The sequence below is a fragment of the Onychostoma macrolepis genome, chromosome 21 (assembly GCF_012432095.1).
Source record: "Onychostoma macrolepis isolate SWU-2019 chromosome 21, ASM1243209v1, whole genome shotgun sequence".
Taxonomy (NCBI): Eukaryota; Metazoa; Chordata; class Actinopteri; order Cypriniformes; family Cyprinidae; genus Onychostoma; species Onychostoma macrolepis.
In genome coordinates this window covers 21251942-21264961 of record NC_081175.1, presented here as the reverse complement: position 1 = coordinate 21264961, position 13020 = coordinate 21251942, and the positions used below count along the sequence as shown (strand labels likewise).

Genomic DNA, 13020 nt, shown 5'->3' with positions numbered 1-13020 from the left:
ATAAAATTTACAAAGAAAAAAAATTTATAATAAAACAAGCATTGCTTTTAGTAGAGTCAGCCTCATAATGTCCTAACATAATTCCTTTGAAAGTAATGGATACATCTTGCTGGATATTCTCATTAATAAATGAACCGATATTTTTCCAGAGTTGTTCAGTATAATAACATGTCCAGAATAAATGAAAAACAGTTTCGGTATGAAATTGACAAAATGAACATTTAGTATCAATGTTAGGCTTATATTTCACCATAAATTTTTAACAGAGTAAAATGCATACATTAATTTAAAAGATACTTCTTTTACTTTATTAGTGAGGAAATATTTCTGTTGCAAAGACCATATTTTTTTCCAATTCAAATTTCTAAATAAACTATTCCAGTAAGAGATTACAAGCGACAAAGTAGTAACTTTTTCAATAAAAAGAGATCTAATTTTATAATTTATATCTTTTTTAGTAGAAATACATATTTTACCTATAGTGGTATCTATTGGTTCAGGAAAAGAAGCTTTTTTAAGTGGGGAGTAATTGCTATTTTTGAAGAACATACAAATTCCTGATGATATTGCTCCCATAACAATGGAGAATTCCTTTGGACTAACTGGTATGTTATATTCTGAAATAAATTCTATAAAAGTCATTAACAAACCTCTGCTGTTAAATAACTGACTTACTAAAAGCAAACCATTATTAAACCACTGATTAAAAACCAAAGATCTATTTTTATATAAGATATTTTGATTATTCCAAATAAAAAATTTATGGGGGGGTAAAATTGTGTTTATAAATTAACACCCAGGCCAAGAGTACCTGTTGATGGAAGTTTGAAAGCTTAACAGGTATTTTGGATATGTTATAATTGCACATCAACAGAAATTTAATACCTCCAACAAATGAAAATGCTTGTTGTGGAAAAACATACCAGATTGAATGTTGATTTTTCAAATACTTATTAAGAACCTTGATTTTGTTGATGCCAAAGATGTGAAATGAGCAGTATTATTTTACTGTGGAAATCATTATAGTAAAAAAAACTAGATCTTTTATTTTTCATATCTTTTACTGTGAAATGTACTTATAATTTTAACTTTAAAATTGATTGGTTTAAACAAACAGATTGCATTTTTAAAATATAAAATGTATTTATTTATTCATTCATCCATTGTTGACGCTTTTATTTTGAAAGCTAGCCCTTCACGGTTTTTTAGGCTTCTTCACGTTTTCGCATGCTGCTGTAGCCGTCGGTTTATTAACGGACGCTGAAACAAAATAATAGATAGCATTTCCACAACTTGTTTATAGTTTCTGGTCGAACAAAGATTATCACTGGAATGTCGTTAAAAAGATATTCTAAGCTTTGTTTGTATTCTTAACAACGACTGCAGCTTGGGCCTTTGTTAGGCTTGGTTTCTAGGGACACCGTTGCTATAGACAGCGTACTACATAAAGCTGACCGAGGTCAGGCGATTTCCTCCAATCACGATCACGCACTTGCAACGAAACCTTTTGAATCAGCCAATCAAATGAAAGACCGATTACCCACCGGAAGAAAGGGCTTTCGAGACTCTGGGATGACAAGAAAGCTGAAGTAGTTCGGAACTATTTTAATGTAACGTTACATTTTTTCCGTATCGACGTTTGAATGTTTGTAATTTCGCATGGTAAGATAGTTTGCAAATAAATACGTTTCGCTTTATGTTTTAACGACTTTGTATTGTAGACATCTTCAAACTATACTTCTGCTGATTTATGGACAATTCTGTTCTATTTGCAGCTTCTCTGTCTTACTCATGATTTCTGTTTCATTTCTGTTTTGCTGTCTTTGTGTTTATGTGCCATAAAAGCTAGTTTCTGCTTCCTTAGGAGGTTAATTGCCTATTAGCTTGCAGCTCAGTGTCCTATTTGGCTTTCATTCACTTCTGAATCCATTTGTGATGTAATGGTGGTATATGGTTATGTACATACAGGTTCTTGCATATAGAGAATTTGATGTCACCTTTACATTAAGCCAGATGTCAGTCATGATTGTAAGAGGGTCTGTTATGGTGGTATTGGTTTACCTCTGATAGTCTTGAGCACACTGTCCTCTGAAACATCACCTGAAGATGTGCGACCAGTAAAATGATCCTTCAGACATGTGTTCTCTGATGCATAAACAAAGTTAGTGTGTACTTATGACTGGATTTAATTTAAAATACAAAACAATTAAAAGAAGTGATAAAAAAAATGTATATGTGTGTGTGCACATATGTTTTTATACCATTTTATTTATATATTATGCTTCTTTAAAATTTGTTAGATCATCAGACATACAATTTTTAAGAGCACAAATATTACATGCAACCTACTAATTAATATCAGTGATGTAGATCATGTATATTAATTATTATGACAATGCATTAAATGATGTACAGGATTGTATGTTTCTTAGTTAAGTTCTAGCAGTCGTACAATCTGGATGTTTTTAATAAATGTATTTACGTAGGCCTATTTATTGATATTAATCTTTTTTGCAGAGAAAATCAACAAGAACAAGCTCTTCTTCCCCACCTCTGCATGTGCATGTGAACGAGACTACGCCTGTGCATGTGCATGTGAAGAAGAGCACAAAATGCAGCCCTACCAAGACAGCCCAGGTATACCATAAGCTTGTAGTCTGTGCCTAGACAGAAATCCTCAAAATACACTTAAATATATAATTACAATGTTTATTACACAAGAAAAAAAGAAATGTCTATAGAGGTGTGGAGCTTCAGTTCTTTTAATGTTACTGAGAAATACTCCAAAGTTCCATGAAACCCATCACTCACCACGTTTGTCTTTTATGTTCCAGGTTAAAACAAAAAGTAGCTTGCATCCTACTGCTAAGGTGAAGACGAGGGTCCCATGGATACCACCCGGCAAGGTCTCAACACGAGAGACCTCATATAAATGGGAGGTCAGTCAGATATTACAGATACATTCCTATTTGTGCTTGTGCACAATTCATGTAAAATATTGCACATTATGCAGAAAAGAATCAATCAATCAATCAACATTTATTTATATAGCACATTTAAAACAACTCCAGTTGACCAAAGCGCTTTACATATAAAAATTAATAAAAAACAAACACAAAACACGACAATATCCATCACTGAACAATGTCCCAACAGCTAGGGGCAGCTATATGCCACAGTGTAAAGGTGTGTTTTCAACATTGATTTAAAGCAGTCTAATGAGTGACAAGATCTAATGACCAATGGAAGGCTATTCCACAGACGTGGGACTGCCACAGAAAAGGCTCGATCACCTTTGGTTTTCAACCGTGATCTTGGAACATGTAAAAGCAAACTCTGAGATGATCTTAAAGGTCTGGTAACAGTGATGCTGCAACAAACATGAAATGTATTCTGGAGCAAGGCCATGCAATCCTTTAAAAACCATTATCAAAACTTTATAATGGATTCTAAAATCAACAGGAAGCCAATGCAGCACAGCCAGAAATGCTGGACCACTACCTTGTGCCAGTCAACAGTCTAGCTGCAGCATTTTGTACTAGCTGCAGCCGTGAGAGCAGATTCTTAGACAACCCTAAATATAGCGAGTTGCAATAATCCAACCTGGATGAAATAAAAGCATGAATCACGGTTTCCATGTCATCAAAAGACAGTATTCTCTTCAATTTGCCAATCAAACGCAATTGATAGAAGCTTCCTTTAACAACAGCACTGACTTGTCTGTCAAACTTCAACTCCGAGTCAAAGGTTACACCAAGATTTCGTACTTGTGTGTTGATATTATTGGCTAAGGGGCCAAGATGTACAGAAAGCTGTTTGGCTAACTTTGGGGGGCCAAAAATCACCACTTCCGATTTGGACTCATTGAGCTGCAGGAAACTAGAAGCCATCCAAGCCCTTATTTCATCCAAACACTCCAACAAAATTGATATATTGGGGTCATTGTTACATCTTAGAGGCACATACAGTTGGATGTCATCAGCATAACAATGATAAGCCACATTAAATTTTTGACAAATTATACCCAAAGAGAGCATATACAGAGAGAACAACACAGGACCAAGACATGAGCCCTGTGGAACCCCCGAGAAAATAAACTGTGGAGATGATATAAAGCTTCCAAGCTCCACCGCAAAGGATCTTCCATGTAGATAGGATGAAAACCACTTTAACGCAACCCCCTCAATCCTCCCCACTCCTGCAAACGATAAAGAAGAATCGCATGATCCACGGTGTCAAACGCTGCGCTAAGATCCAGAAGCACCAAAACAGCGCAATTCCCAGCATCTACAGATAACAACAAATCATTTGACACTTTGAGAAGGGCAGTTTCAGTGCTATGTTGAGACCTGAAATTTATCAAAAATTTTGTTTCCATTTAAAAAGGTAGAAAGTTGATTAAGAACCACCTTCTCCAATCACTTAGCCAGAAAAGGCAGTTTTGAAATCAGTCTGTAATTGTTTAGCACTGAAGAATCTAAAAGAAAATCATTTTTGTTGTTTTAGATGTTTTCATATTTATGTATATTTTAGGGGCCATCTCATCGTCTGGAGATAACACCTCCACAGGAACCAGAGCGCTCCCAGTCTCCTCTCCGAATAGAAGATCTCTCCACGGATGAAGAAGAGGCACTGCATGGACGCATCAATCAGTACGAGAGGAAGATTGACAACCTTATGACAGAGGTCAGCTCTCTGAAAAATGAGGTGAGAAATTATTCAAAGGCAATATTATTGTCATTCTTTTCTTTCAGTGAGATTATATCCCAGAAAATATACATTCATCAATTAGAAACAAACTGTTTCTATTTAAACACTTATATACATAATTTTGGGTCTGTAAGATTTTTTTTGTGTTTATGATTTTTAGAGATGTCTCTAATAACAGTCAAGGCTGCATTTATTTGTTAAAAATACAGTAAAAACAGTAATATTGTGAAATATTATTACAATAACCATTTTCTCTTTTAATATAGTATAAAATGTAATTTATTCCTGTCATGTCAAAGCTGAATTTTCAGCAGCCATTACTCCAATCTTCAGTGTCACATGATCCTTCAGATATCATTCTAATATGAATCTAATATTATATTATCATCAATGTTGAAATTTAATATTTTTGTGGAAACCATTACTGTCATGTTTGATCAATTAAATGCACCCTTACTGAATAACTTTGTTAATTTCTTAAAGAAATAATTGTTTAAAAATTACAAAAAGAATGTACTTTAAAATTTTATTACAATTAAATTTTTTATTTAAAAATGAAATAAATTATAATAATATAATTATTTTGCGCACACACATATATGTGTGTATATATATATATATATGAATAGAATAGTGTGTTATAATACAGTTAATGTGGTACACGTGTGAAATAAATAAAAGTGTGTGATATTTGTGTTTGCAGGTCGAACTTCGTAAGAAGGAGCAGCAGCTAGAGCGTCAGTCGGAGAGATTGAGTGCATCGCAGCGCGTCATCGCTGAGCAGGAGGAGGAGCTTGCAGAGGTCGCCCGGGAGCTGGAGGCCACAGAGCAGGAGAACTCCCGCCTACGGGAGTCCATGGAAAAAATGATGGAGGGGAATGATTTTGGGAGGTATGATGAAATTGTTGACATTTTGCTATTACATATAACAAATTTCAAATTCAATTTGAACCATTTCTTCTTGTCTAGATTAGAGAGAGACAGTTTGCAGCCAGACAAAGATGTTCTACTCAGGAAACTGCTGGAAGCAGAGATGGACAGCAGTGCAGCCGCCAAGCAGGTGTCAGCCCTCCGCGAAACGGTCAGCCATATGTCCAGGAGTGCGAGTGCGAGTGTAAGTGTAAGTGTGAGCAAAATACACCCTTCAAAACATTTCTGAGTGGATTTTTTTGTTGTTGTTGAAAATTTGAAACTAGAATATCTTGAAAAAGAGCCAGAAACAGATGTGAATCAAAAAAATTTCATACCATTGTTCAGGAGAAAAAGATGTCAGGATCAGATTCAACGCTCTTGACCCGACAGAAAGAGCTGTTGCTGCAGAAGCTGGAGACTTTTGAGAGCACTAACAGAGCCCTCAGACATCTTCTGAGAGAACAGCATAGTCGAGAGGTACTTCTCTGCACAAATTCAAAGAATATTACTACATTTTATTGTACTTAAAACTGTTATTAAGCTTTTCTATACTATGTTTTATAACAGATGGAATCACAAAGACTCTTAGAGCAGAAAGATGTGCTTCTAAAAAAACTTTCTGATGTGGAAGCAGAAAATTCGGTTTGTGTTATGTTTGCATGTTGCACTATAAACAGGTTTTTTTTATATTATTTTTTATTTTTTGTAACAATTAACTCCTTTCTGTATTCCAGCGTATTCTTGTAAAGCTTCAGGACAAAGACAGAGAGATTAACCAGCTCACTTCCTTGTTAGAAAGCGAAAAGGTAAACTGTATTTTTAAGCATGTTTTTTAGACACGACTCTGACAATTATTTGTGAACCTTTATCAATTCCCATTTTAACAGGACAGTGCAAAGACCACCACTGAACTGTCCAAAGTCTTAGAGTCCACTCGAGCACATCTGCAGGGTCAACTACGCAATAAAGAGGCAGAAAATAACCGTCTCAATGTTCAGATCAGGGTAATGCATACAGCATTGGCTAACAACTTAATGGTTTTCAAGCAGCATGTGCCACTGTCAATTTATAGTGTTTATTCTACAAGATATGTCTAGTTGATAGCTAAATAACTTGATATAATGAAGCATATGTGGTAAATGAAAGTGTGTTCATTTGGTTCAGAATCTAGAGCGATCCATCAGCCAGCAGCAGGGGGAGGTAGAACACCTGCAGAATCAGTTGGGTGACCTCAGACAGCAGGCGGAGGCTGATAAGGAGGCCCTGAAAAAAGCCACGCGGGCACAGAAACAGCGGGCTCAGCGCAGTGAAGACACTGTGGGACAGCTCAGTGCCCAGCTCTTGGAGATAGTGAGTTGAATGAGCTTACACAGGTTCTTAAAATAACAGTTTGCTACAATAAATGTTTCAAGCAATAATATGCTGTTAAAAAAAAGCACAGTAACATCTCATATCAATTCTGGTTAATTCATGACTCTGGAAATGGACGGCTTACTATGTACAGTAATGTTCAGAAGTTTGGGGACCGTAAGTTTTATTCAGCAAGAATGCATTAAATTGATCAAAAGTGACAGTAAAGGCATTTATAATATTACAAAAGTTTTTTTTTTTACATTTCAAATAAATTGAAATGTAATAAAAAAAATCATGGATTACACAAAAATATGAAGCAGCACAGCTGTTTTCAACATTGATAATAATATGAAATGTTTCTTGAGCAAATCGGCATATTAGTATAATTTCTGAAGGATCATGTGACACTGAAGACTGGAGTAATGATGCTGAAAATTCAGCGTTGCCATTTTACATTTTACAATAATATAAAATAGAAAACACTTTTAAATTTTATTAATATTTTACAAATAATATAATTGTTTTTACTGCATTTTCTATCAATTAAATGCAGCCTTTGTGAGCAAAAAAATTCACAGACCCCAAACTTTTGAATGATAGTGTAGATTTTGTGTCGTTTTTCTATGCCGGTATATGATATAAAAAGATAAAATGATCTTCACAGGAAGCACAGTTGGCAGATGCTGTGTCAGCCGCAGAGAACTGGAGCAGTCGCCACACAAAAGAGATGAAGGAAAAAGGACAGCTAGAGATGGAGATCACATTGTTGAACAGGTCAGCGGTGATTTTTGTCCTATGTATGATAATGCAAATCATAATTCTGAATTAATGCAAACCATTCTTGTGTGTTCTTTTAGCCGTATTACAGACCTTACGGAACAGTTGCATGGCCAGGAAGAGAAAGCCCGAACAGAGAGAGATGGCCTTTTAGATCGCCTTCATGCGCTCAATACAGAGAACACTACTATACGCCTGGAGAACCAGAGCCTTAAGGTTCGTCCGTTTGCAGTTGAACTGTCCAAATCACCAATTTGTGCTTTTTTTACAGTTTATAACCAGTCTCATTTTATCCATAATCCCTCCATATGCCTTTACAATAAATATGATAAAGAAATACAAATGAAAGCTGAATTGTTGTGCTTGTGCAGGCTACTTTGTCCACCTTGGAAGAGAAGTTGACGTTGTCCCAGTCTGAGGTCCAGCAGGTCAAAGTTTCAGTGAAACAGTATGAGAGCTTGGTGGACAGCTATAAAGCCCAGGTGTGATCATAATACTCTAACTTCCAATTATGAATTCCATATGCTACTCTTCTGGACCGAAGTTTGGAATTATGTTTTTGAAAGAAGTCTCTTATGCTCACCAAGTTTGCATTTATTTGATTAAAAATACAGAAATATTGTGAAAGTTTTGGGACTTTTTTGTGTCTCATCTTTAAACGTAGGTTCAGAAGACCCGTGCCGAAGCAGATGAGTACTCTGCACGTCTACAGGTGGCTGAAACTGAAGCCCAGGCTGTAAGAGACGAGCTAGACCAGGAGATCCAGAAGGTCAGGAAGCAGCTTCAAGGTCGTTTGGTCGAGATGGAGCCACTTCCTGAAGCTCTGAGACATGCTGAACTCCAGTTGCAGGAAGCTCATGAGAAAGAGCGCTTACAAGAGAGAAGAAACACAGAGCTTGGCACCTCCCTCGCAGAGCTACGCATCAAGGTGTGTTTAAGTATAAGTCCTTGAAATTGGTTTGCTTTTAGTGTTAAAAACAACACAGCCAGTTGTTTCATGAAGAAAAAGTGGTTGAACAAATGCCTAAACAGAAAAGCTCTTCATAGTGTTAACAACACTGCTGTGAACATGTGACTGCCAACATTTACCATATCAATGGCTATTCAGTATTCAGCAATTTGGCAGGGCAGTTGTGTCTTATTTCATATGCAAATAGGTTAGCCGTTCATAACAAAGGTTGTAAAATTTACATACAGAAGTATTAAAGATACATTAGCAAGAAGAGGGTCAGTGTTAAAGAACAGAGTGGAAAATCTAAATGATGAAGTTTCTGTTGCAAGAAACTTTGACTATGAACATAAGTGGGGTAAAAATAAGATTTTAAGAAAGGGTATAATATGGCCAATTTGAGTTAATTGGGGATTTTTATTGTATTTTCCAATTAAAACAACAGCAAACACAAACTGTAAAAGGCTGTTTTATTTTTACTGATCTCCAGTAGTACATAGATTATGTTTTTATTGATAGAATTTTATTTGTTTTGGTGGTTTGTGTTTAGGCAGAGCAACAGGGAAGTCTGGCAGAAATGTTGAGACACAAGAACATGTTGCTGCAAGAAGAAAACAAGCAGCTTCAGCACAAAGTAGAGGGCTTTGAACGGTCTGTCACTTTGTCCTTTTATAACTCACAAATTTTCTGTTATTCATTTTAATGTTTCATGATTTATAGAGATAGTTCACCCAAAAATTTGTCAACATTTTCTCATGTCGTTCCAAAACTGTATGAATTTCTTTCTTCCGTGGAACATAAAAAGATATTTTAAGAAATGTATTTCTTGTTCATGGGCTCAAATGTTGTTTGGTTCCTAACATTCTTTAAACAGGGTTTCTGCAGGTCTTAAAAACATCTTAAATCAGAGCAGAATTTTTAAAGCCATGGCATTAAATATCGCATGCATTGATTAAAATAATCATACATGTTTGGAATGACATGAGGGTCAATAAATGATTTTATTTTCAACAGGAAGCTAGAGGAGGCTAACTCCCAAAATCGAGACCTCATCCAGGTCATTTCAAAACGTGAAGAAACAATTCATAGCAACCAAGTGCGTCTGGAAGAAAAGTCTCGAGAGTGCAGTATTCTGACTCGACAGCTGGAGGAGGCCCTGGACGATGCTCGTCGCCAGGTCTGTACCACTACATCTTTAAAAACGCATTGATTTAATTATTTGCATTGCTCAGTTTTTTTATTGAAGATACCCTGTTGATTAACAGGTTACCCAGACCAGGGAGCGAGCAGCCTCTAAAGAGCGTGTTACACAGTCCAAAATTGTTGACCTAGAAACTCAATTAAGCAGAACAACAACTGAGCTCAACCAGTTACGACGAACCAAAGAGGAGGTCAGTGAAAATTCTCCATGTGTGAATTTCTGTTAGATATTTTTGTAAAAAAAAAAGTCATAACACCCATAACTTTCTTACAGGCTGAGCGGAGGTACCAGAGCCGTTTACAAGACGTCAAGGACAGACTGGAGCAGTCCGACAGCACAAACCGCAGCCTCCAGAACTATGTCCAGTTCCTCAAATCTTCTTACGTCAATGTGTTTGGAGATCCTGCTCTCACTGGATCATCGTTCCGCACACCTTCACCAATCTGAAAACCCTTTCAGGTGTCTTTTTAGACTTCCTTTACATGGACAGACATGTATTCATCTAATTGTCACTACTGATGACCTCTTGACTTTGCTGTGGTTTGTACTTTACTCTTGAAGGATTATTTATTTGACATGGTCATTGTACGTGCTACTGGTGAGTACCAAGAAAGGTCTCTTTTTAGTATTACATATCCATCCTAGTATGAGAATTCTGGTCTTATAGACAAATTCTTGTGTCATTTTGCCCTGACTCAAGGTGGCCGTTATGCAATAAAGAGAGTTCAAGATATTATCTTCTTGCAAAACTTTTCTTTAATTTACATATCAAAAATGAAGGTTGTACTGCACTTACAGTAATTTGGATATTGTCTTTTTTGAGCTTTTGCTTGTATCTGGTTTTAAAACATACACTTTGCTTTGTAGTTGCAGTATATGATTGTCAGTTTAAATAATATCAGTATATACAGTATGATGATTGTATAAAGTACAGTAAGAGTTTGTAATTCATAATTAATCTGTTATATCCATAAAATACCATCACAATCACCTGTTTAAATTTGTATTAGCTTAGTACTTGAGTTGGTTTAAGAGACAAAATGACAACAAACTCAGGATTTATCATTTTATTTTTCAGCCAAAGGTTGTTTTTAATTATAACAGGGCCATTATGTGAATATATCTATATCATAACAATGCAGAAAGCATCTTTTTACTCAATGTTACATTGTTGTTGTCAGTAGGCTGAGAGCATAGAATTCCAGTAATAAAATGTCTATTGGTGCTATACATTTACATTACTGTAACCATTCATCTTTTTTGTTTAAAGTTATACTTGCACTTTTTTGTCTTTTATTTATCTCATGACCTGTCTTGTGAAATATCCAAACAGTAATGTTTCACTGTTGCTTATATGAAATGCAATAGTACGTGTATTTTTTAATTGGTAAGAATATTTTGTATACATATAAAGTGTATAATATGTACTTAAGTGTATTAAAGTATTTTGAAAACTGCTATGTGCTTCAGTTTGCAAAGAAAGGCCATTTCTCCATTTAATCCTCGTCAAAATGTGTTTCAGTCCAAATGATTATTTTTAGGTGTAGATGCTTTTCTTGATGCAGGTATTGACCCCCTTTGTTTCATTGCTCTGATTGCGCTCTGCAAAACTATTGCTCGCTTCTGCCATTGTGTTGCTTTCTGTGACTCCTCCGCTAGATTCTTCTTGATCTCTTTTATCTGAAGCTGAGCAGCAGCTAATTTCAGATGGTAATTTCTTTCTGTGGCCTGCAGTCGTTTACAACAGTCACAGCAGGATGATCTGGATGAGTCGGTGGACTCCGTAGGTGCCCCTTGATGTGGAGGGAGATTTTCAGTGTCCTTTAGCATCTGATTCTGAAACACAAAACGTTTTAGCTTTTTGAAATATAATTGTTTATGGTTTGTTAAAACCTTCTGTTGAAGGTTCTGTGTGAATAAAATAATGAAAGCTCTAATGATTACTCTAATAAACCTATAGTAATTTTAAGTCTGCCATAGATAGATAGACTTACCTTAGATTGAGTGAAATTAAATAAATAGATAGCCTTACCTTAGACTGTGTGAAATTAAATACAGTCGGAATCGCGTCTGAGTGTAAACACACTGATTCAGATTCAAAGCAATCCGGAGTGAAATGAGCGGAGCACAGCGACGAGGATTCAGATGGAGTCCATTCCGCGTCCTTGCCCATATTCACTATCCAGTGGCGACGATGTTCCTCTTTTAAAGGGAATCTGAGAGAAACGAGATAATCAGTAACTGAACGGTTTTGTTTTATCACTAAACGGCAAACTTACTTGTAGAATGAGACACCGTGGATATTCTCGCCCGGGCCGCATCCGCAGAAATCACACGATTGCATCTCTTCAGCTCCGTTTACAGACATTAACCAAAGCTCAGAGAGCAGAGTAATGATTCTGCATGTCTGCATGCACATGCTTTATACACAGTGCGGCGATTGCTGGTTCTCGTTCATGTAAAAGGTGGTAATGGGCGATTTACACCTCACCTGAATAGATAGCCTACATTTGTGTTTTATTTACCTAATGGTTGTAGGATGGGCTTTTCTTTGCAGCTGCATTCAGACACCCCAAAAAAAGTTACAAAAAGTACTTACTAGCTAATATATATTGGTGATTCTTCATTTATAGGGTAGCCTATCTGAGTTTTAACTTAACCAATTCTTAACTTAACTGAACTTAAACCAATTCAAGTTTAAAAAAATAAATGAAAAAATAGAATAGATTTAGCTTGCATTTTTTATTTATTGTGATTATGAGTCATGACACATTGTTTTCCTTTTATTATACACTTCTTTTTTTTTCATTTTCCTGAAGGCACATTTTGCTACATTGCTCCTCCTTGCTAAATTCTCTGTACCCTCCCTTTTTCTCTCACACACATTCAAGAAATGAACATTGACATTCTTAAAATGCCAATTATTTCAAGAAAACCTGTTAAAGAGAGCAATTCTCAACTACAGACAAAAGTGGGCTGTGAAAGAAACTGGTTACCACCTTGAACGGCTCTATAGGAAGACTTGGGTGATTTGCAAGCTGCCAAAGTCAAAAGAATAGGCTGTTAACGTATGTGTAGGCTACATAAAATGAGGACTGAGTTTAATTTAAAACATGTA

At 36.0% G+C, this 13020-nt stretch overlaps 2 protein-coding genes across 3 annotated transcripts; one reads left to right on the top strand and one right to left on the bottom strand.

The window, feature by feature from the left end:
• The first annotated feature begins 1205 nt into the window (after window positions 1-1205).
• On the top strand, window positions 1206-11367 carry odf2a (outer dense fiber of sperm tails 2a). 2 transcript variants are annotated; one of them, XM_058759334.1, is made up of 19 exons: window positions 1206-1662; window positions 2518-2637; window positions 2835-2939; window positions 4534-4707; window positions 5414-5601; window positions 5680-5824; window positions 5968-6099; window positions 6190-6264; window positions 6357-6428; window positions 6510-6626; window positions 6787-6972; window positions 7640-7749; window positions 7833-7968; window positions 8124-8234; window positions 8417-8680; window positions 9252-9352; window positions 9716-9878; window positions 9967-10092; window positions 10176-11367. In XM_058759334.1, exons 1-19 carry the CDS (start codon window positions 1660-1662, stop codon window positions 10347-10349), a joined length of 2502 nt encoding a protein of 833 aa, XP_058615317.1. In that variant the 5' UTR covers window positions 1206-1659; the 3' UTR covers window positions 10350-11367. The 2 variants fall into 2 exon arrangements, with proteins under 2 accessions (XP_058615317.1, XP_058615316.1); XM_058759333.1 differs by having other exon boundaries at window positions 5680-5830.
• A 26-nt stretch (window positions 11368-11393) lies between these two features.
• On the bottom strand, window positions 11394-12411 carry si:dkey-228b2.6 (uncharacterized protein LOC563918 homolog). Its single transcript, XM_058759335.1, has 3 exons — window positions 12182-12411; window positions 11935-12118; window positions 11394-11738 (listed from the first exon to the last, which is right to left on the bottom strand). The coding sequence occupies exons 1-3, from the start codon at window positions 12319-12321 to the stop codon at window positions 11421-11423; spliced, it is 642 nt and encodes a 213-aa protein (XP_058615318.1). The 5' UTR covers window positions 12322-12411; the 3' UTR covers window positions 11394-11420.
• Window positions 12412-13020: the final 609 nt, after the last annotated feature.

Coding starts and splice junctions, on each gene's coding strand:
- odf2a (XM_058759333.1), top strand. Junction 6,100..6,189: donor GAGAACAGCATAGTCGAGAG/GTACTTCTCTGC, acceptor GTTTTATAACAG/ATGGAATCACAAAGACTCTT. Junction 6,627..6,786: donor GTCTCAATGTTCAGATCAGG/GTAATGCATACA, acceptor CATTTGGTTCAG/AATCTAGAGCGATCCATCAG.
- si:dkey-228b2.6 (XM_058759335.1), bottom strand. CDS start 12,321: ATGTGCATGCAGACATGCAGAATCATTACTCTGCTCTCTGAGCTTTGG. Junction 12,119..12,181: donor CACGGTGTCTCATTCTACAA/GTAAGTTTGCCG, acceptor CGTTTCTCTCAG/ATTCCCTTTAAAAGAGGAAC. Junction 11,739..11,934: donor TTAATTTCACACAGTCTAAG/GTAAGGCTATCT, acceptor TTTGTGTTTCAG/AATCAGATGCTAAAGGACAC.